The 23,754-nt window shown below is 44.1% G+C and overlaps 1 protein-coding gene across 12 annotated transcripts in view; it reads right to left on the bottom strand.

The window, feature by feature from the left end:
* mio (GATOR complex protein mio) overlaps positions 1-13,474 on the bottom strand; it is a 560,893-nt gene extending 547,419 nt beyond the window's left edge. For 3 of the 12 annotated variants that reach the window (XR_012826275.1, XM_075682900.1, XM_075682901.1), the window contains exons 1-2: positions 13,188-13,465; positions 8,504-8,593 (exon numbers count right to left, since the gene is read on the bottom strand). Coding sequence is in view for 10 of the 12 variants with exons in the window: in XM_075682900.1 (XP_075539015.1) it covers positions 8,504-8,553 (50 nt within the window). In the remaining 2 variants the exon portion in view is untranslated. Of the gene's footprint in view, positions 1-8,503; positions 8,594-13,187 lie in introns of those variants that run through there. The other 9 variants (XM_075682893.1, XM_075682903.1, XM_075682891.1 and 6 more) reach the window with 7 other exon arrangements.
* Between the last annotated feature and the right edge of the window lie 10,280 nt (positions 13,475-23,754).

Raw genomic sequence — 23,754 nt, 5'->3', positions numbered from 1 at the left:
TGTACAACTTAACTATATGCTTTTAGCTTTCCTGTTTCTGTTCTTTTCTTTCCCCTTCGCTTATCTTTTTTCTGGAGAAAGGATGATGTGAAAAGTGATACAAGTGATGACATCATTGCATGCGTGGTGGCACAATAATCACTGCAGTTCCCCAGTAATAAAAGAGGCACACATGTCGCAGTGCAGACTGGGCGGTTCACGCCTCTACTACGATATAAGAGTGTTTCCTGACCCATCTATGTGCTTTCAGGGTGTCTACCAAGTTGACATTTCCAAGTTCCCTGAGTTTTCCCGGTTTTTCCTGAGTGCCTTTGCAAGATTCCCTGACTGACGCAGAACTATGTTTTATGTCGAGACGGGCTGAAACCATGTCGCCCGATGCTGTCTCTCTCTAGTAAGCATGTGAAAAAAAATCTTTAAAATAACAACTTCATCCAGTTTAATACTAAGGAGTAGTGTTTATTTTATTCAAGAAGAGAACAGAAGGGAGGGGTTAGTAAAATGCACAGCAAATAAAATGTTTCCGAAAAAATTGCAAATTGAGTCGGACATTCTCAAATACGAATAAAAAGGAGATGCATAAAGAAGCAAATATTTTCGAATATGAGCTATTTCGATCAGTTGATAGCAAGCTTAGTGGTATGAGGCCCGAACTTTGTCACAATTGAGGTTCTCTCTCAACAGCTTGCAAGTCAACCTCAACTGTCCTGACATACTCTCAGCACGCGCACGATGCCCCAGTGTTGTGTTTCACTGCTTTAAAGAGTTTATTTTGGTGTGGATGAGGGACACCTGCATTTTGGCATCAGCCAACACTTTGTTTTTCGAGCCCAAGCTCTTTCAAAACGGTGGCAGCACGCTTCCTTTCCTGTTCATTCCTCAATGCGTAGGTCCTTTCTGTTCTCGCCCTCCTTCTGCCGCTCGTTTGCCCCACGGACCGTTTGAAGGATCTTTTTGGTCAGTTGTACAGTCAACGTCCGATTTTTCGAACTCCTCCGGGGTCGAGAAAACGTCCGAAAAATCGGCCAGTTGGAAAAGAATGCATGTCTTTTACTGCCCTTAAAGGACTCAAACCGCCACGGGCACATTCGAAAAAGCTCTGAAGGCCTGACAGTACCCGTATTAGTCATATTGGTGCTAAGACTGTGACAGGAGATACCGGGTGCACGCGTGTATAATTAAGGAATACATGTTGTGTCCCGTGGCAATAGCCCCTTCACACGCTTGTTGAGCTTCCCCGCAATACTTTTGCGTATGCTTCACGAAGTAACATTTTTGCACAGAGGCGAAGCTGACTTTCGGGAACTGGCATTACGCAAACCATCGTTTCTTCCGAGCTTCGAAGCCAAACGTGAGGACAACAAATGCGGAGTCGGTGCCATTGCTGATAGCGGCGAATTCATTCAATGAAAAACACTGCACCCAACAGCAAGAAGCTTAATAGCGAACGTCGAAGCAGCTAGGCCTAGCGTTGCCGCAGGATCTGCATGCGAGAGCGCCGGTTCGAGGTGGCGAGGTAATCAAAACGGCCGCGGTGGTGGCTTCGATTAATGCCGTTTTGGACGGTGGTCCCGGCAGGAAACTCAGAAAAATTGTACGGCGAAGGGTTCTTGCATCCGAAATTTCAGACTTTCTGATACACTGACTCTAGGGGGTACGTGGTGGTACCGTAAAGCTATCCGAAAAGTCGGTCGTTCACTGCACACTGGCAACTCCTCCAGCCGATGATGGTGCATCAAAGATGATTCGTTACGACTCCTGTCTGTTACTCAAGGCAGCATTACCGCGACTTTCGTTCCCTTTCAATGAAATTACAGCTAATTTTCCCTGATAGAAGCACAAATTCCCTGAGTTTTCCCCGAGTTTTTCCAGACTACTCAATATCCCTGAGAATTCCCGGTTTTTTCGGTTTTCCCGGTTGGTAGACACCCTGGCTTTGAGGCAGGTCACAGCAGGTTTGAAGTGGCAGACCTGTCTTGTCCACTTGGATGACGTCAACGTCTTCACTGGGAGTTTCGATGATCACTTAACTCTTTCGTTACGGCAGAAAAGTGGCTAATTTACAGTGCTTCGAGAAAACATTTTTTTTTCTCTTGCACAATGAAACGCATTTAACATTGCTATACAGCAAATCGTAGCTTATTGGTGTGGCTTTTCATATAAAAAGGAGCTGTGCTGTGAGAGTTAGAATTATTCACATTTTATTTGTCAAATGAACAAAAAAAGTACACATAAAATATGAACAAAGAAATCAGTGACTGTGCTTAGCCAGAAAATTATTTTGAGAATTCTGAAATATATATACTGTTTCTAGGCCCTTTATCTATGCTTCCAATATATCAATCCTGTACACCACGTATTGCATTTATCAGGGCCCATCAATCTAGCAGCCTTGACGGCTGTGCCACTTGGCGAAGCAGTCCCATGAGGGCAAGAAGCAAAGATATATTTCACAGGTGGAGCAGAAGATGTTTGTTCTGTTCTGTGTCTTTGTTTTTTGATCGCAGATTTTGCAATTTCTCCTCTTCTTCATTCTTTTTGGTTGGTGCCGAACATGGTCTAAGGGCGAGAAGGGGGGTGAGGAAGGAGCATGACCTTGTGCGACTTCATCATACTCAAATATCTGCTGAATCAGTTCTTCCCTAAATGCAAGCTGGTCAAAGTAGGTGCTTCAAGAAAGTTCTTGAACTGTTGGGTTGTTGAACTGTTGGTTGGGTTGTTGTTGGGTGCTGCTGGAACAGTATGAAACTGTTCACGCATGCGATGTCCACACAGTGAAAAAACAGCGTCTTCCACCAACGTAGGCATTTTCTAAGGACGTTGTATGTGGCAATTATTTGGTCTGACTTGTCCATGCCTAACATCCCAGCATTGTAGTCATGGACAAGGAGTGGCTTACGGATGACTCTCAGAGCCCATTGGCGCCCCCTTTTCTCTCTTCTCTTGGCGGGCACGTGCTCATTTGCTGTGTGCATTGTGCTCATCAAGTTTACAGCACGCCGGTCTTTCCACTGCATGTAAAGGTTGTTACCATCACGGATCCATCGGACATTCCATGCTGTGCCCTTTTTTCCCATGATGAGTCTTTCAATTCAGCTGGAAAAAAGCGACGATCTTTGCGTGTTGTTCTGCATGCAAGAGTCTTGTGCTCGAGGAGGTGTTCAAAAAGTTTTTTTGAAGTGTAGAAGTTATCCATGTAAACATTGTAGCCTTGATCAAGGTACATTGTGCAAAGCTTATTCACGACGTCAAAGGCTAAGCCATGTGGTCCTGGTGCCTCATGCTTGCCTGTATACCCCGAAAATTGAAGGGTGTAGCCAGTTCTTGAATCTGCCAGCACCCAGAGTTTATATCCAAATTTCGTCATCTTGTCTCTGATGTAGTGTCCTATACCTGATCGAGCCTTCAATTTTACCATGCATTCGTCAACGGCGAGGTTGAGCTGTGGTTGAAACAAATTTGCAGATTCTTCATTGATGTGATCCAGAAGCCAGGATACCCTCCATGTCTTTCCTACAGATGCTGCAGCTGCCAAGTCTTCTGGATTCCCTACACTTAGGAATGAACGCGAAAAAATGATCTCTTGGCATAATATTTCACGGGAGAAGATTACTGAGTATTCCTGTTGTTCACCAGTATAAGTGCAGTCGTGGCACTTTGGCAACTCCCATGTAGATGATTATCCCAACAAGTCCAAGCATCTCCAGTGGAGTGACTTCCTCCCAAGAGCCGTCACATCGAGAGTATGTCGGTCGGTCCAAAATATGCATCCAGGCATATTTATTTGTGTTCTCACACAAAGTCTTGATCACCTGGCTAGTAAAAAACGACGAAAAAATCCAGCACTCTTGAGAATCGACGTGCATTGCTCCGCAGCACTGCTCCGACATGGGCACCGGGCTGTCTCGTGGGCGAAAACTGGATATGGCGTGGTGTATTTGGCAAAATATCCTGGCCGTAGGTTGTTGAGAACCTAAACAAAAATAAAACTGCATTTGACAAATCTGAAGCATGTTTTTGTATATTTACAGTGTGAATTCAAAAACGAAACTTATCTGCAAGCACCTGTTGACATTCGGGGCACTTGAGCTGGAGCATCTTCGTCCCAGCTAAAATCTGACTGCCCACATCATTGCTTGAGCCATCACTGCTGCTTGGATCATAAAGCCAAAGTGCTTGGAACAGGAGTCAGTTGTCACGGCGCTCAGCCCGGACGGGATGCCATTCTCACCAAACTCGAAACCACCTTCGGTGCAAATTTCACTTGCAGTGGGGCCTCCGCAAGCACAACAAAAAACAAAAATGAAACTGAAAGAGGAGTTTTAAATGAATCCGCCAGATGGAGGCGGTTGTCTGTAGCATGACGGTTTTAAATTTTGCGGGATATTCAAAGTCATCGGAACTCCGTCCATATCCGATCGCCTATGGCGCCGTACTGAAAGAGTTAAGGCAGCTTGAGACAGTATTAGAGGTGATCAAATCATCTAGACTCACCTTGAAGCTGGAGAAGTGCTGTTTCGCTTACAAAGAACTTCTGTTCCTAGGCCACATCATTAGCAAGTCTTCCCGACTCACAGAAGACAGCTGCCATCACTATGTTCAAGTGACCCTTCAACGAGAAGGCAGTGTGCAGATCCCTTGGCCTGTGTACCTATTAGGTGGTACAGGTGCTTTGCAAGAGCCTTTTTAAGGATTGCGGAGCCATTCATCCATCTCACGAAAACTGATGACTTTAAATGGGAAACACTGCAGGAAGTGCAGAAAGATGCATTTCAGGAGCTGAAGCGACGGCTGCAGTTCCCACAGGTGCTCACACATCAACGAGGACGGTGAGACGGAAATCCACACCGACACAAATAGCATAGGCCTTGGCGCCATGCTTGTTCAAAGGAAGGATGGAGTTGAAAGCGCAATAGGTTACGCTAGATGGTCACTGTTGAAAGTGGAAGCGAATTATTCAACGATGGAGAAAGAGTACCGCATGATCATTTGGGCTGCAGTGAAATTTCAGCCTTATATACGTGACAGGCACTTCAAAGTGATAAGAGACCACCATGCCCTTTGTTGGCTGACAAATTTAAAGGACAGTTTCAGTCGTCTAGCATGATGGAGTCTCACATTCCAGGAATTCAACATGACTGTAGTCTATAAGTCCAGACGGAAGCATTCTGATGTCGACTGCCTGTCACGCGCTAGTATAGATGCGCCACCAGAAAGCGAAGTAGATGACGACACCTTTCTAATAACAACAAGCGCAGACAACTTTGCCGAGCAGCAGTGAGTAGAACCGGAGTTACGAAGCCTTGTGGAGCACTTAGAAGGCAAGATCAACATTGTCCCTAGGGTATTTCGGCGTGGATTGCCTTTGTTTTCTTTCCACAACAATGTCCTCATAAAAAAGAACTCCTCTCTAGACCAGATAAACCACCTCGTCATTAGGTCCGCAGCCCTCCAGCCAGAAGTGCTACACGTCCTACATGACAATCAGACAGCGGGGCACCTTGGGCTTTCCTGTACACTAGCAAGAATACAAGTACTACTGGCTGTGTTTGACTGCTGATGCCACCCATTATGTAAAAACATGCTTTGACTGCCAGCGATGCAAGACACCACCAATAAGGCCAATGAGATTACTACAGCTGATCGAGCCTCCTTGCCAACCATTTCAGCAGATCGGGATGGATTTGTTGGGATCTTTCCAATGTCAACATCTGGAAATAAGTGGATCATCGTGGCGACGGACTACCTCACCCGTTTCACTGAAACGAAAGCTCTGCCGAAAAATAATGCAGAGGAAGCGGCAAAATTTTTCGTCGAGAACATCCTGCTGCAACATGGTGCCCCAGAAGTCCTCATCACCAACAGAGGAACAGTCTTTAAAGCAGAGCTCACCGAAGCCATTCTGCAATACAGCCAGACAAGCCATAAGAGGACAACTGTTTACTGCCCGCAGAAAAATGGGCTTATAGAGCAGCTGAACAAAACCCGTGCCGTCATGCTAGCAGTGTATGTCGATGTTGAGTGCAAGACCTGGAATGTTGTCCTGCCTTACGTAACCTTCGCTTATAACACAGCGGTGCAAGCAGCAACGCAGATCGAGCCATTCAAGCTGGTTTATGGCAGGAACCCGTCGATGACTAACGCCATCCTTCTGCTGCAAGTCACCGATGAAGACAATCCAGGCATCGCCACCTATCTCCAGCGCACCAAAAAAGCCAGACAACTCGCCCGCCTGCGCATCAAGAACTAGTAGAGGACCGACAGCGGCACTACAATCTTTGACGATGCCATGTGGAATTCCAGCCAGGTGACCATGTTTGGGTCTGGACTCTGATATGCCAATGAGGACTCAGCAAAAAACTGTTATGACACTATTTCCTACGTTCTGAGATCATCTGCTGCATTGGCAAACTGTACTATGAGGTCGCGCCAGACAGCCTTTCGCAATTACAGCTACGCCACGCACAACCTGAAGTCATCCACGTGGTGCATCTTAAGCCTTTCTGCGCCCGCTGATGAACTTAAGAACTTTGTTTTCTTGTTGTTGTTCTTTCTTTATAATGTCTGGTTTTGTTTTCACTTTTCGTATCTGTTTGTAGCATCAGGACGATGCTTTCTAAGAGCGGGGCATTGACACGTGTACTTATTTATCCTTTCCTCAGTGACTGCATTTCACCCACTAACAACTTAAGGTTATCGCTCAGCACAAGACATGCCCACATGATTGAAACTTACTGGAATATTATTGATGGTTCTGTCCGTTGTCTGTTGTCGCCAAAGCCTGTGTAATCTGTTTGTATACGTGATGCAAACTGTGTAGTACTTTTTGGAAGACACGTGAGAAGCAGCAATTACGCTGGAACATTCAATGACTCATGTATAAAAGCCGATGCACTTGACCCGCAGATCCAGATTCCCACGATCACCGACTGTGTTCACCATTATTGTTGTGCTTTGAGGGTAACTTGCTATTATGGGCACAGGTTCGCCCAGTAAAAAGTTATGTTATTCACACTTTTGCTGCTGTGTTCTTTCCCATCACTACTACGTAACAATATGTGAGTAGGACTTTTGTAAAAACCTTCGTAATCATCGTAACAAATTCAGGTAACATCGTAGAACCTCATTTATACGTTTTGGAAAAAAACTGTGAGAAAAAATGTATTAACTGGGAAAACGTACGATCTGAAGTAATTAAAGAAATATGACACACCAAACTATTGTCATTTACATAATACGAAGTGTCGCATGGATCGCTATAGCACAAGACGGCAATGTGCGTGCATCAGAGCTGGTGGTGCTCTGGCGGCCTGAGACGCGTTTTGTTGTTTTCCTATTGCATGGTGTTTAAAAAGGGCGACAGGAAACGGAAACAAAATCGGGCTGTGGGCAACGCCGTATGCTGCTTAAGCTAAATGTGATGCCCACATCATGCCACCTGCAGCAGGGAACAGCACCGCATTTGGATATCACTTACTGAAAGCATGCAGTACGCTGCCAATGGCATTACGCACCATGCGCTGCAAAACAGATAGATGAAGATGCTTATCGCAATTGGTTTGGCGGCGATAGCTGAGAATGCAGCATGCAGCGACCCGGGCATAGATCTGCTGCTACCAAAATAAGAAAAACTGAGTATGTGCGGTGTTTTCACCTGAGACAAGTGGACGAGTATTGCATTGAAGCTGATGCGGCGTGTTTACATGGAACTTAGCGGATGGAAAACAACAGCAGTTTGGCGACATAATGAACATTGGTGCCGAAATATTGTTTTCTGGGAACAATTTCGAATGTTGGCGCCGGGAAAATGTACATAACGGGAATGCATTGACAACGTTCTACTATATTACATCAAATTTGTCAGCTTTGGATGTTCTGGCTGAAGAAATTTACAAAGCTGCAATATCTATTTTTGGTGCTGAGCTACAGATTCATAAGCGTCTTGCTATTTTTTTTTCAAGTTTACCAACTTTTGCAACTTCTGTAAAAAAAAATCAAGGCCATAAATCAATATTTCTGTTTCAACAGACACTAAAGCTTAACCTTTTCTCTTAAATGTGCCAAATTTCATTAAAATCAGCCTAGGGGTTATCTCCGAAAAGCATTTCTGCATTTTATACATATCTGAATAGGTGGCATTAGAGTTGGGGCCAAGCTAAAGCTTCCTCTCAAAATAAAATAAAAAATATGACGCTTATTACAGTATTACTGTGTTACAATGCAGGTGGTTTCTTTCAAAAATTACTGCTTTTCACAGGTCCCAGCACCTGTCACCAAGATTGACTGGACCAGTAAGGGTATTCTGCTTACGAAATACACTAGGTCGACACTTATGTCAACCTAGTAGATATATCCATTTGGTCTGCTGCTGAAGTGATGATTGGCTGGGGTCGCTTGTCCTCTTTTGACACGTACCCCAACCTAGCCAATCAGAACTCAAGGAGCAGACAAAATGGACATGTCCATTAGGTGGACATTTGCAGAATACGTCCCCAGCACTAACCTGTTGGTGTATCTGTGGCACCAGACAACGTCCACGTGCAAGCTGGCCATGGGTGCTGGTGACAGGCAGCTTACCACATCACAAGTATGACTGCACAGAAAATATTTCAGAGGTCACCACATTGTATCTAATTCATTCTGAAGAATCAGTGCTTATTGCCACTGAAACCATTCAATTATGCTATTGTGCAGGACAAAAGTGAAAGTTTAAATATTTGACCCTGCACCACAAGTGATCGAAGGTATCACGTGACAGTGACTGTTCAGCCATAGGATGGGCACAAAAGATGAATATACCTGTTTCAAGGAGAAAAATGAATTTACATGTGCAAAATTTTCATCAACATTTTGATGTTTGGATGCTTTGTTTTTTCACAGTGCTGCCAATTCTATGGAAATGTGTCCTAGATTGAGGGACTTTAAGCACTGTAAAGGGAAAAGAATAATCTGTCCAAATCTAGGGAAATGTTGCGCTGAGACATAGATACAATGGCACAGCTGATGTAAGGTGTGTTTTAATTTCAGTCGCCCTATATTACCTCTGAATTAGCGTGCGAAGCATTACTTTTTATTGTACCAAAAAATGATCGACATTTGGGCAAGTTGGTACCGGTTGAACATCTTGAAGGGGCAGCACAAAACAACTAAGACAAAAAGCAGGAAAGGCACAGGACAGTGCTATACTCGCAGCTAACTTTATTAGAAAGCACACACATACTTAAGTAATACCAGCTATACTCCCGTGCTCTCACGTCGATGGCGTCACTATTGTGGTATCTCTAAAGACTGGAACGCACCTATGGTGCCGCGCAACATGAGGGTATGCATGTACTCACATGTCATAAAAGTTTTTTACTGCCCAAACAGGATGAGAAAAATTTGTGGCAAGATTGATAGGAAGTTGGTACAGGCTGCTTCCACTTTTAATAAGAAAGGCTGCACAGCTAAGCACGCATCCCCGTTCGTGCCTTGTGGAAAGGGAGTCGGTCACCAGCTTCCTTTTACCTGTGGTACCGTCTATATTGGCTAAACCAGTTGCTTCCTGAATGTTAGATTGTCAGAGCGTGGCACTGTTCTGAACATGGGCACGCTCTAATCTTTAGACACCCCAATTCTTTCTGCACATAGTCATCAGACTGCAAGGGAGATTATTGAGGCCTATCACATCAAAAAGAAAAAGGAATTCGTTGTGTAAGCATGCCTTCATTAGCATTGCATGACAGTGAATTTTCATTTTTAAACCACAAATAGCATAGCATTAGATTACAGGGCTTTTGCTGATTGCCTGTGCAACCATAATGATGCCACTGATGTGAGAGCATGAGATTATAAGTGGTAGTACTTAAATAAGTGTGTGCTTTCTATTAAAAGTTGGTTGAGAGTTCAGCACTGCCCCTTCAAGGTGTTCCACTGTACTGAACTGTACTGCGTATGCACTCTTTAAGTACACTGCTCTAGCTGTGCTCTTGGTGTCCGTGCACTCCAAATTAAATATTTATCTGTAACTGGCCATACAAATGTATGCAGCAGCAAACAAAGGAACACGGCAAGTCTTGAGCTGCACTCAAATTGACACTCCCTAGTGCACAACCGAGCTGTGCTCAAATTTCGCATTAGGGAGTATCGCAATTGTCAGACACTTCTTCCCTTTCTCATCACTTGGATAGATCAGTGGTCATCTGCTTTGTGCATTATGTGACCTGCACACTTGTTTCACTTGTAATCTCATTTGGAATAGTTAATTCACATTACCATCTTCCTACTTCTTTGAGATTACACATATCAGTTTCTATTCCATTGCTTGTTGTAAGATTTAGCTTCAATTTTCTTTGACGTAATAGTTCTACGGAAACCTGCAAGGTGGACAGAAGTAATTAAGGGAAAATCAGACATCCACCCATTCGTAGCAATTGCTACAAAAGGAACATAAACGGGTTCCTCGAAAGAAAAGCCTCGCAGTTGAAGAAATATTCATCCTGGTCAGGGACTCGAACCCGGGACCACTGCCATTCCAGGGTAGCCACTCTACCATCTGAGCTAACTAGGCGGCTAGCAGATGGCAGGGCAAAGCTGAATTTGTCAACAACTCGAAGCAAAGGCAAGAGTTTGACGTAATAGTCCTGCAGAAACCTGCAAGGTGGAGAGAATTATATAGGGAAAGTCAGACATCCACTCATTCGTGGGTGGATGTCTGGTTCTCCCTTAATTACTTCTCTTTCTCTCCATTCTTTTATTCTAATCCAGTGCACTGATTCAAATGTGCACAATTCCTTCCGTCTGCTTGCGGGGAAGTAAAACAGAAGCATATCAAGGATATTGGTAAGCAGTTATTAGTGACTTGGCAGTTCCCGTCAAGCACTCTCCGTTTTCAGGCTTGTTTCCCACACTCTCTCACTGCTTCAAAAGGCTGACAGCAAATCATAAACACATTTTCCCACTAACAAGCGATTCACAATAATTATTCTTCTGCATATAAAGTTTCTTTAACTTTGCTGGTTCCAGTGCTCAGTCATTTGCTGCAAGCAACTTTGTCATTTGCAAACCGCCAGGTTGCCAATACATTCCACACTTATTCTTACTATCTTTAATACTTTAGGTATGCAGCAGATAACATTACGGACACTCTGCTCCTGGCATACTTTATATTTTTCCAGTTTTGTTGTGCTTTCTGTGGACATTCTAACAGATAATCAAGTCTCTGCACATTGATTTTGCCATCTCTACATGACGGCTAATGTTTTCACTGAAATAAATGCATGTTTTTTTTAATCTACAAAAACCATGTTGAGGGGTTGTTTATATTATGTGGCTTTCTGCATAGCCTGCCTAATGACATGAGCATCGTCTGTTTTAGGATATCCTCTGCTAATGCTAATTATTGTCCTTTGCCATTAGAGAAAACCGGCGGTTCTCAAGGAACAAGGGGCATAAAAAAGGAAAATTCGAAAATGAATACTTCAAGCCCTGGGAGTCGGGGTCAAGTTGGCTCCACTAGCAAAAAGTAATGGATGGAGCCCGAAAGGACAGGAACAAGACATAGGCACAGTCAAGGATACAAGCACAAATGTCATCAGCAATAGCTACAGAGGGATTCCGTACCTAAATGTACAGACAAACCAAAGCCACAAGGCAAAGATGATCTGGATACAAGACGTGGTGGGATTACATAGAGCTGTGTCACTCTTGAGTCGCAACCCCTAGCCGAGGGTTGGGTGAATAAAAAATGGTTCCAGCACATGTGGTCATGGAAGAAATGGTCCTCAATGAAAGTGTGCGCTAAAACTTGGTGAAGTGCAAATCAATTAGGAATGAATCTACTTGCTATTGATCACTATTGACATAAATAATTCACATAATTAAAGTCCCACCAGAAAAATTCAATGAGCATTATTAAAAGAGCACAAAATTACATAAGCTGGCATTCATTCATGACTGCAGCAGCATGTTGGAAATCGGACACAGAAAAAAAAATGGAGACAATGTGTACCACTACAGAATTGGCATGACAGTTTAGGGATAGCCCAAAGGAGCGAGATCCTCGGCCTATAAGCACTTTGCACAAAAAGCCTCGTAGTGGAATAAAAAATATATACTCCAAGCTCAATGTAGTACAATGATGAAGGTTTTGCAAAAATGATCTTTTTGTTGAAGACATAAGAGAAATAGACAAAAGTAGCCAAAACCACTGATCTGTACCAGAGCCATGTCTGGCATCCGTAACCCTTAATAGCTGCTATTTGAATTCTTATGGGGCACTCAATGAAATCAGGAAAGCATACAGGTGCAATTGAATGAACAAGTGACTGGGAAATTTTACAAGCGACTTGAGAAAAATGACAATCCTCTTTTGAGCAAAACAGAAGTAGCCCCGGGTCATTGCACTGACTTCGTTGCGCAAAACCTTCGAATGTGTGCGTGTCCGCTTTTGATGATGTCGCCGAGTTTCTCTTCCACAAAAGGTTACCCACTCGTTTTAAAAGCTTTTATCGAACAATGTACAGACAGTAATTAGAATAGACGGTAACACTGACGATCTCGTAAGATGTAAACAGAGCAGCTTTCTCGACTTTTCGTTCCTAGGTTTCGCCAGTGTGCATTCACAGCATTTCCGCCGCAATCATTTCGTATATATATATATAATTTCTTTTCTATTTAAGCTTGACAGCACCGCTATTTCGTGAATATCATTAATTCTGCGATGGTTTCCCCATTAGTTGCAGCTGGTACAAGCCAAGGGAAGGTTCTGACTGTTGTAGTCGCGGGGCACACCAGCACTGGACACAAGTTGGTGGCTGGGCGTTATACATTTTTTTTTTTTTTTACTGTTGTAAATTATTTTACTCCAGCGTCACTTTGTGGAGACCGCGCTGTCGCTGTGCAAACGGACATCACTATAAATCCTCACGCTATAAGTTATTATTAACGTGAAGTACCGGCTTCTTATGCTTTTCGCGTGGTTTCTTTCGAGGCAGTTCACACGACAAGAAAACATCGCACAGAAACAAGCATGCGTCAGCGGGTTTCACGACATATATTCTTTCAGCCAATTTAGAGCCGCAGACAGCTGACAAGGGCAGAGCAGCAGCACGTGAAACGGCGGTCTCGTCACCGCCCCGCTGATCAACAAAAGCGCGTGACCCTTCAGAGCGCGTGGAAAACGCAGCCTGTGCGCTAGTTTCTAGTACCTCTCGGGCCTTCTCTGCAGGATTCCGACGCTAGACGATCACTGCAAGGGTTGTTTTTGACAACGGTTTCATAACAAGATGCGAATTCATTCACTGCCGCTATAATACACCGACCAGTGCGCCGTGCACCCGTACCAGTGTGACCCGCGTGCGTCTAATTGTCGTACAAAAATCCCTCACGTGACCTGATCCTAGGTGCCTAGGGACAGGATCGTTTAGGGACTTTTGAGAAGGCATGATGGTCGCGCCGAGCGACGCCGTGGCGTGTTCGTTCTCGGCGTGATCGTTCACCGGCTCGCGCGGACCGCGCGTTGTTCAACGTTGCTTATGTGATTGTGCTTGCGTTGCTTGTGTGTTGGTTAGCGGGAAAGCCGTGAGTAGTGGTGATGCGACAGTGCGGCTTTCGCCATCTGTGCTTTCGCCTCGGTGAGCTCTGGCAGTACAGAATCTGCGTTGTGTGACCCGTGCTTCCTCGACAATTGAAATGTCGAAGTGGCCTAGCGCCTCGGCAGCGAAGTTCTGCGAACCGCAATGCCGTGGCGTGCGTTGAATCTCCGGCCCACGCCGCCCGCTGGTCGTGTGTCTCCGCAGTGGGATCAGTACTTGTTGGCTAAAAGTCGCGCAGTAGTAGTGGTGTGGCATGTCGGCTTTAAGTCTCGGTGAACTATGGTGGTGTGAGATCCGTATTTCTGAAGAATTCATTGGTGCTGACGATTTAATTATTCAAGTGGCGTAGCGCCACGGCAATGCAATTTGCGAACCGGCGCTGTGCAGCAGCGTCGTCGTGTTCGCCCCTTTTCGGCAGCGTCATCACATCGCACATGCACTTTTACTTGACGGGACTCGTAGGCGGAGGTATTGCACGTGTTTTTCGCCACGACTTACGTAAGTAATATAATGCATAAGGTGGCGTTTGCTCACAACTGTTCACGCGTCCTTGAAATAGGGCAGCGCATGTTTTCAATCGTGTTCAGCGCTAGTGCACTATCCGTCACTTCATGTGATTTACTTTTATCGTGGGCTTTACGACAATTATCGCGTAGTGCTGTGAACATAACGGAGCTTTAGTGATGTCACATGATCTGCCAGAATTCCACGAAATGCAGAGTAGATGTTTAATATTATTCGTACTAAGGGCGCGATAAGCACAGTGAGGTGGAGCCTAATACTGTGCCCTGTAATCTTCAGCTGCATTTGTGCCAGTTTTTCGCGCTCTTAGTTTTAGCAACGGGACGCAGGGTTCGGTGCAAAGTTGGGACGAATGAATGTGTATATACGTCTGCAATAACTTCACCGCAACACATTTGTTACCTTGAACATACTGCCCCGCCCGCTTTACTATAATCTCAGGTGCGCTCGAACTCTCTATTTGCCGGTATTTTTATTTTCACGTGCTGAATGGTCCTACCGCAATACATATATATATTGAGGTGAAGCTGATTAATGTTGCCAAGTGCTTTGACAGTGTCAGATCTAACAGTTATAGAATGACATGGCCAATACAACAGCTCATACCTTCACTTTAACAATTCTATTAGGACTGTCAAACTAATCTTACAGCACAGAAAAGCAACGTAAACACCTCAAGAGTTGATTAGCAAGTAATACTGGAAAGTTCAAGTCTAGTGACCAAGGGTGTGGTGAAGTGCTTTAAACATTCAACCAACACACCTTAAGTGCTTAAAAATTTCTAGCATATTGATGCAGGCTGATCAGACTTACTTTGATATTGGTTGCTTTACAATGAAAATAATAGTACTGCATAAGAGGACGCAAGCGACTCGTGTGCTGCTTGGTTATGCAAACCACATGGGTGCCAGAAATACCCAAACATGGTGCTTGTTTACACACGCTGCTTGCGTCCACTAATCTAACGCTCTCTAATGTCAGCAGTATAAAGAGAGGCTGTAAAAATATGGCTTTGAATTTCACAACTCCAATTTTGTTTCTTCTGTACTTGTACAACCTATGGTTTCGTGACAGCATCTGCCCAGCTCATTGCCACATTTTGCGACAAAAGCAGTGACGATTCAGTCACAGTTGCCTGTCCTAATATTACTCCAATAATTCTTTAAACAGTTCATTTTTTAAGCACGAAGCATGTCATGCCCAACTAGAAAATTAACCATGCAATAATCTACTAGAAGTGGCTAAAAAATCAGCAGTCTTCTGAAGTCAGCTTGATTTGCAGCTGCTAAAAATGGCTATTATTGAATTAGGGCAAGGAAGAAACGGCTTGAATAAACATATGTCTCATCAGAAAGTTGCAGTGGTGTGCTGCAGGCTAAAAGCCGTTTTGGCAATGGTCTACCTCTGTCCCAAAACCAGGCACCACAGCCAAGGCGACTTCACTTGTCATTGACAGCTTCAAATTCGCTTTCACAAGCACGTAATACTCAGTCGAGGTGAGCTCAATGCACATCACCCGCACTGGGGATGCAAAGACATACGGCCAAGAGGATGCCACCTTGACGAAGCAGACACCACAGAGTGCACATGGCAAAGATGGAGTCATTTTTCAGATGTTGAGGAATCTTGCCGAAACAAGGAAGCAAGCACTATTGCTTGTAATCAATGAAATCTGGAATATATGAATTCCCCACAGAGTGGAAACACTTGGTCATGATGCCACTACCGAAACCAGGCAAGAAACCTGACACCATAGACAACCTTTGATCAGTCTCACTCACATTCACAGTGTGCATATTGACTGAAGGAATGTGCGTCGCGAGGCTGAACCAGCATCTGGGAAAGACAATAGCCTCTTTCTGCATCAAACCATCGTCAATGCCAGCCGCTTTGGAGGAAAGATGTATAGGTTCTTAGTCACAGTCCAACCAAGAAGGATGTTGAGCACAGTCTGCAATGAGGAGGTACTGGTGGCCTTTCGTGAAGCCCGCCCAGTCATTAGTGGTGTGAAAGCCTCTAATGCAACCATATGTTTGAATATGAAGTTATAGTAAACAGCCAAAGACTTTTACCAACTGCACAGGTGGAAATGCAGGTAAAACCCGGACCAGCACACTTGGTTGCAGGAGTGATTCACTGATGAGGTAAGAAGGTGACTTAACAGTTGGTGATAAGGTACACCAAATGCAGGTATGCGCAGTATGTATACATACTGTTAGGCTGAAACAGATTAATTTTCTCCAAAGCAATATCAAAAGCTCAATTTTGTTTAGGATGCCACTCATGTGCTTTAGGCAAGTGTGTACATCATCATCATCAGCCTGGTTAAACCCACTGCAGCGCAAAGGCCTCTCTCATACTTCTCCAACTAGCCCGGTCATTTACTAATTGTGGCCATGTTGTCCCTGCAAATTTCTTAACCTCATCCGCCCACCCAACTTTCTGCTGCCCTCTGCTACGATTCCCTTCCTAGCAGTGTGGACAGGGTTATATACAGCGGCATAGGCAAATGATACAACTAGATACAGCTGTTATGCGTAATATTTTTTTCTGGACTAAATTCTTGCTTCTTGAACTCATTCGAGATCATTAACTGTAGCACCAAAGTAGTGGAACACTACCAAACAAAGGCATGTAGCGTGCACATCTCAATTCTTCTTATGCCAGTCTTCTTTTTTACACCAATAGCTGCTATGGGCCAACTCCCCTGGTTCTGATGTCTACTGGTGTTGTCACTCTAATTCCAAAATTTATTGCTAGAATATTGCAGATAAAGTTCTCATTGTGATGTGTGGATTCAAACATATGATCAAAAGATTGGCAGTCCACAATTCTACATTTCAGCCACTCTGCTGAAGGTACAGCCATGGCGAATACCGATCCTGGAGAGTGCGATCTAGCCAACAGGTGCCATGATTGGCTAACACCTGTTCAATGTCTGCGTGCTGTATATAGAGCTGGCGTCCACGCCTTCAAATTCTTACTCATCACTTTCCCCACTTGTGAAGGCAGTACTATGTTAATTTTTCTTCCTACATGTAATGACAGTGATTGGGTGCATCTGCTTTATTAATCTTCTAGTGCTTGACTTCTCAGATTTACTGGATGGGGCTGGTTGATGAGGCAGAGCGCGAGACCTAGCAATGGGTAGCTCAAATATAGCTTTGAGAAAACCAAATTAATTCAGCAGTAAGAAGCTAAAGGGTTGTTTTTCTGGAGACCAGAGACCAAGTCTGGATGTGAAAGAGGAGGAAGAAAACTAGTCTTTCCACTTCAACACTGGGAGGCACAACTCCCACTTATTTTACTTCTTTAAAGGAGATTACTGACTTTCACTGGCAAGTGTTCACTTCAACAAACACCGAATGAAGCAAGCTTCCTGCGCATATTTCACCATTTATTGCATCACTTTCACAGTATGAGTGAAACTCCCAATTTTCGTTATGCCACAACTTGCCCAATCTTGTGTTTTGCAGTAGGATTTTAGCAGTGCTATTAAGGCACCTACATATTCGTGAATAGTAGTAGAGAAAGAAAGTAAGAAAACAGTGGCTCTTTGTGCATCGACTATGCATGCACCTGGTGCTCTCATGTCCATTTTTTCCGCTATCTGCTAAACCATTCTAAACAAGAAAAGCTCATACACAGTTATTGTGCAGAGTCAGACAACTAAACCAGTATCCTTGGTAAGCAAGGTTTATTTGGTGACATTTTCTGTGGCCCTGCTATTGGGCTTTCTTTTCATCCTTTTCCGCTGTGCGGATTCATTAAGAAGTGACAAGACAGTTTGACAATTTTAATCATTCAAAGACTTAGCGAAACCTTTTTTGGGTTGTTTTTCCGTGCTTTCAGACTCTGCACATTGCCTTTTAAGGCATGTTCTAAGTGTTTCTTTTTTTTTATGGAGAGGGCATGTTAACATCTTTTACACCATGTCAATTATGTGGTGCCATAGTGTGTTCTTGGATGGAGTCATGCCCTTTCATTCAGTACAATATAATGTCATTTTTTGTGTCGTAGGCCGTTTTACATTTGAGTATATGTAGCATTTCGCTAAGTTTTGCCTCTGTCACCCAAGCTTGCTACCCACTGCTGTTGACATGTGACACACATGTGACTTTTGTTCAATAAAAGGAAGTCTGTCACTTATCCTGTGCACTGGTTGTCTTTTTGAATTACAATTTGTTGCCTATATTAGTTCTTTTGTTGTATCTCAGATTAGGAATGGCTATCACAGTTGACATCATTTAATCATATTGCACACAATGTGGATGATATGTACTTGCAATATATGGCCACCATAAATAGAAGTTAATTCAAGAATAGTGCCTTTGCATGGTGGGGCAGCCATGAATTGTAGCTATAAGTTACCAGCACTGCAAGTAGCACTGTTTGTGCAGAATATAGTTCAACTCTACTGCTTTCAAACGTCATTGTTTTTATCTGCATTTGTATAGCTCCAGTTCCTGTGAGCAACACGCATCTGGCGGAAGAGTGGCTTGCACCTGCAGTGGGGCCCAATGAACAGCCAAATTTCTGCCCGTTTTCATGTTATTAGCATATTAGTTGAGGCAGTCGTTCTTATAGTAAACTGTTTGCGCAGTGTAGAAGCCACTGCGGGTGTCAGGATCCTGTACACATCTTCAGCTTTGCAGGGGACACAGCATCTGGCACATAGTTTGTCACAGGCCATGTTTTTGGGGCAAGTTGGGTTTACTCACTTGCAAAGAGAGAACCAAGCTTGCTGGATATGAATTAAACCGCCTGTACACTCGGTGGCCTTCTTCATTTTGTGTGACATATTTGGTTATAGCTACCCTTGCTTTATGCACTTCTTGTCCGGCAGCAGTTTTGCTTTTGAAACACTCAGGATAGCTTTCAGCAAGCTGGACAGGAATAGCACTGAAAAAACAGATGTTAATTGTTGCACTTGTCATGCGAAGCTTCCTACAGTATGATGCGGACGGAAATTAATGAAGGTGTTCCTCAAGGCCTTCTAGCTTGTCACGAGTTTGGAGCAACGTAATGTACAGCACTTTTCTGATCGCATACTATAGGTTCAGCAGGTGTGGCCATGGTTGAAGTGCAGTGCAAGGTCAAGAAAACATATCTATGAGCAGCACACTGGTAAAGGAGATGCTGGGAAAACTAGTGGGAAGCCTGTTGAACATCTAATCGACCAAGTTGCTGGCTTCATCAGGCAAACTGTGATAAAGAGAAGGAAGTCATCAACGCATCAGAAGGTTTTTGCGTATAGACACTGCTAAGGTTCTCAGGCACGTCTCTTGTAACACGCCAACAAATCTTAGTGCGCAGGCTATGCATGACCAACTACATATGCCTTCTGTTTGGACAAAGAACTGCTCATTGTAACTGATGAAGATGGAGTGGACAAAAAAACGGCAGCTCCACTAATCTGGTTTCACTGGTATCAGCAGTGCTTTGTAAGTATGCATCGCCATACTCCCCACTGCCTTCTTGGTTGACATCAGCAAGGACCGGCTTGAGGCAAGGGGTAATAGACATCTTTACAAGCTAAAAATGCATGCATGCATGGAGAGCACATTGTGTCCAAAAAGTAGGCACTTCACAGGGGCACTGGAGAAGAAACAGATTATTGACAGTGGCCAAAGGCAAGCTTATCTGCTACTAAACACCCAACACTGTTGCCATGTGACACCTCTGAAGCAATCCTGAAAGAACAAATCATCCTTGTGCATCCATAAAGAGGGCGGATAGGCAAAGCCCCTTCAGCAATGCGGCCAGCTTCAAAAGGCCCACTTGGCACGTCCTGAATGCTTCCTTCTTAGACTTTGCTGGGTGCAAGCATTCTACTGTCCAAAAGTTGTCATTGAGAGCACTGTTGGTTTGGTGGCAATACAGCTCAGAAGCGATTGCAAGAAACCTTTCTTCCGAGTTGGTCTGGAGGCTCATGGTGCTCACAAAGCGACACCATGAGACAAGCAAGGTGACCGGATGCCTCCAAGCCCTTGTTCGTGCATCACACTGTTCTGTTAGTAACAACCATCAGATCTGAAACCAATAAGCTCAAGTTCAGCACTCGTGTGGTTACTGTGGAGGATCCATAATAAAAAGCACAAAACAGAAAACTGAAGGGAAAGGATAAGGCACCATTTAACATCTAGTATTGCTGCAGCCCACCCCCTTTTATTTTGTCTGGTCATGCTACATTTTTTTCTATATGTAGGCATGAACTTATCCTGTGCACAGCTTACTGCAGAGAGCATAGGTGATGTTCCCAATCGATGTCCGATTTTTATATACACTATATGCTGGCTCAAAGAGGCTCGAAACACTGCAATGGAAGCTTCTAATAGAAAAGGTGCCTGGAAGAAAAAAAAGCTGTGCTGCAACCATCTTGGCAACATCTTGTCCCCTTAATTAAAGTTGTGCTTCCGTATAAACTTCAGCCCTCCAGTTTAGAGTAAAGTACCAGTGAACTTATGAAAAACGAATCAATTCTCAAAGAGCATGTGCAGTCCAGCCAGAAGCATAGGTATGAATCCGCATTGTGCTCCTGCATTGAAGGTGAATAATGCATTACAAAATGACGAATGTGCTTCAGTAAGCTTCCCTGCAATATGAATTTGTAATGTACAAAGAATTGTCAATTAAGCTTACCAAGAGCACAGATGCACTTGCAAATTATATCACAATTGAAAATAATGAGCAAACCTATGTGCCCTTTCCACTATTAGTATGCTTTACTGCACGATGCTTATTTCCACCTCTGTATTGCGGTGTAGCAAGCTACGAAAGAAACGTTGCATAATTGAGCTTTTTAAGATTACCTTTTTTGCAATACAGTTATGTTCTGCGGTGAAGCCTAAGTAATGTTCTGCGTTGAAGCATACTAAAAGTGGAAAGGGGCCACTGTCACTGGACATAAAAAGAGTTCTTTAATTATACCCTATGATTATACACTCGTACAACCGCCGCCTCTCAGGTCGCCTGAGTGGACATACTATGCTGGGTGATAGCGGCCCCCTCCCACTTTTAGTATCCTTTACCGCGTAACTAAAATGCACTGCGGCGAAGAAGCAGTACATTTGTATTGAGTGAATAAACAAATGGTTTTTACAACAGTACAGAAATAAACGCGCACCATGCATCAGTCTACTACATGGAAGAGCGTCGCAACAAAAGGTAGCCGATTCACACAGGCTGTGTAGCCCACTTATCAGTCGTAAAGGCTATTCTGGGTAATTCATAATTTCACACACACAGAAATATGTTTATATGTTTACGTTCGTACTCCTTGCGTAATAAGACTTCCAGAACTTCCACAACAGGAAGTAATTTACAACACACAAACGAAAACAACAGATACATATGCCATGTTTTCAACTCGGTCGTCATGCAAATGACATATAGCACGGAAAAACGTGACCATGCTGTGTGTTAGCATCGTAAACTTCATACTAGGCAAGGAGCACAACACAATCCCGCGACAGCCGCTAATGAGACCAAAACGGGAGCACATATCTGTGAACGTGCAAATGGAGACCCTAAGCCACTCTGCTCCTCCACCACCCCCCGCTGCACGGCTGAACCACTCGTTTCAAGCACAGCACACCTAACACACATTCAGCACTGAACAGTGGGCGGTCGACGCAGTCGCATTTACATGACTTGTAGCGAGCAGCACATCCCTCGATGCCCGTTAAGCAAAAGTCGGACACGGCGACGCCACATCGCGGTTCGCAGAACTTCGCTGCCGATGCGCTAGGCTACTTCGACATTTCAATTGTCAAGCAAGCACGGGTCACACAACGCAGATTCTCTACTGCCAGAGCTCACCGAGGCGAAAGCCGCACTGCCGCACCACCACTACTCGCGGCTTTCCGCCAAGTAACGCAGAACCTACAACCAACACACAAGCAACGCACGTACTACGTATACAATCACATGAGCAATGTTGAACAACGCGGGGTCCAGAGAACGATCACGCCGAGGACGAACACGCCACGGCGTCGCTCGGCGCCAGCATCGCGCCTTCTCAAAAAGGCCCTCAAAAATCCCTAAACGATGCTGTCCCTAGGCACCTAGGATCAGGTCACGTGAGGGATTTTTGTACGACAAATAGACGCACGCCCCCCGGAGCCCAGAAACCGAAACCGAAATCGCTCGGTATAATAATGCTATTATTAAATTATTTATCGGATATATATGAATCCCGCTGTGTGTATCGTGCTCCCTGAAGCATGACGCAACGTTTGAATCAACAAACGCATGAACGAAAATTTTGATGTCTCCACCCCTTTAAGAGGAAGCTTTAGCTCGAGTGCTCCTATCTAAAAACATGTAAAAGGAGAATTCGTTTTTCTCGGCAACCACTGCACCAAATTTGACGAGGTTTGTTGCATTTAAAAGACAAAATTAAAATATAGTGACTGTTTGTTTCGAATTTTTGAGTTAGGTCGTCAATTTTTTATTAAAAATTGACAAAAATCGTAAATTTTCAAAAAACGAAACTATTAAGTTTACGACTCTGTAACTCAACCACTAAATATGATAATACAATTCTGTGAATTGCATCTAATAGTACATCTAAAGCGGACAAAATTGATATGTTACACATGAATATAAGAAAATTTAATCGTAGGGAAATACAACTTTTGCAAAACCGTTGTAACCAACGTAACAAATTCACGTAAGATGTAAAATGACATATTGAATTTGTCCGCTTTGAATGATCTAATGGATGCCGTTTACAGAACCGCGATATCAGTTCTTGATGCAGAGCTATGAATTTGTAAACTTCGTGCTTCTATTTTTTTCAAACGGTCAAATATTTGAAAATCGTTTTAAGAAAATTTAAGTCCTAAATCGAAATTCCGCTTCCAACAGTCACTATAATTTAACTTTATCTTTCAAATGCAACAAATTTCATCAAAATCGGTCCAGGGGTTATCTCATAAAAACGTTTTTGCGTTTTACATGTATTTGAATAGGCCGCGTCGGAGTTGGGCCCGAGCTAAAGCTTCCTCGCACCGTGCCGTCATGGGAATGCCGGTATACATAGAGTTACTATACTGACTCTAGAGGACAAGCTACCCATAGGGTCCATGCATTGAAATCGGGAACCGCAAGAGCGCAGCCATGTTGCTACGCGCCGAGGTTGCCAGCTCCTGAGACGCTTGCTAGACTTGGTGACAGTAGTGAGTTTTATTCCGGCAACCGTAGCAGCGTAGCAGCATGGCGTCTCGCTTGTGGTGTCGTGATATGTACGTGCAGCCGTGTGTTTGGGCTTTATAGGTTGGTTCTTTATTCTATGTTGCGGGAGGGTGTGGGTGTGGTCCATGTTGGCCGTACAGGTGGCAGTTGTGCAACCGAGGGATGATCCTGTTGAAGTTTCCGGCGGTATGCGGTTTTCAGCGGTCACGCCTGCTGCAGGAGTGTCACTCGACGAGGTTACGAGCTCGGAAGCTGTGGTCAGATTCCTCGCTGGCGTTCCGTTATTCTCTTCGCACGGGCGCGGTATGTTGAAAAAGCCGCTTTCGCGATATATCGTCGCGACGATAGATCGGGTTTTTTTATTATAAGTACTGACCCAGCTGTAGGGCACATGTAACCGACAAACGGAAGTCTCAGGAGAGCGCCTGAGATTATAATAAAGCAGGCGGCGCAGGAACTC

Source organism: Dermacentor variabilis, chromosome 2 (genome assembly GCF_050947875.1).
Source record: "Dermacentor variabilis isolate Ectoservices chromosome 2, ASM5094787v1, whole genome shotgun sequence".
NCBI lineage: Eukaryota > Metazoa > Arthropoda > Arachnida > Ixodida > Ixodidae > Dermacentor > Dermacentor variabilis.
The sequence above is the reverse complement of the archived record's forward strand: the minus strand, read 5'-3'. Positions and strand labels throughout refer to the sequence as shown.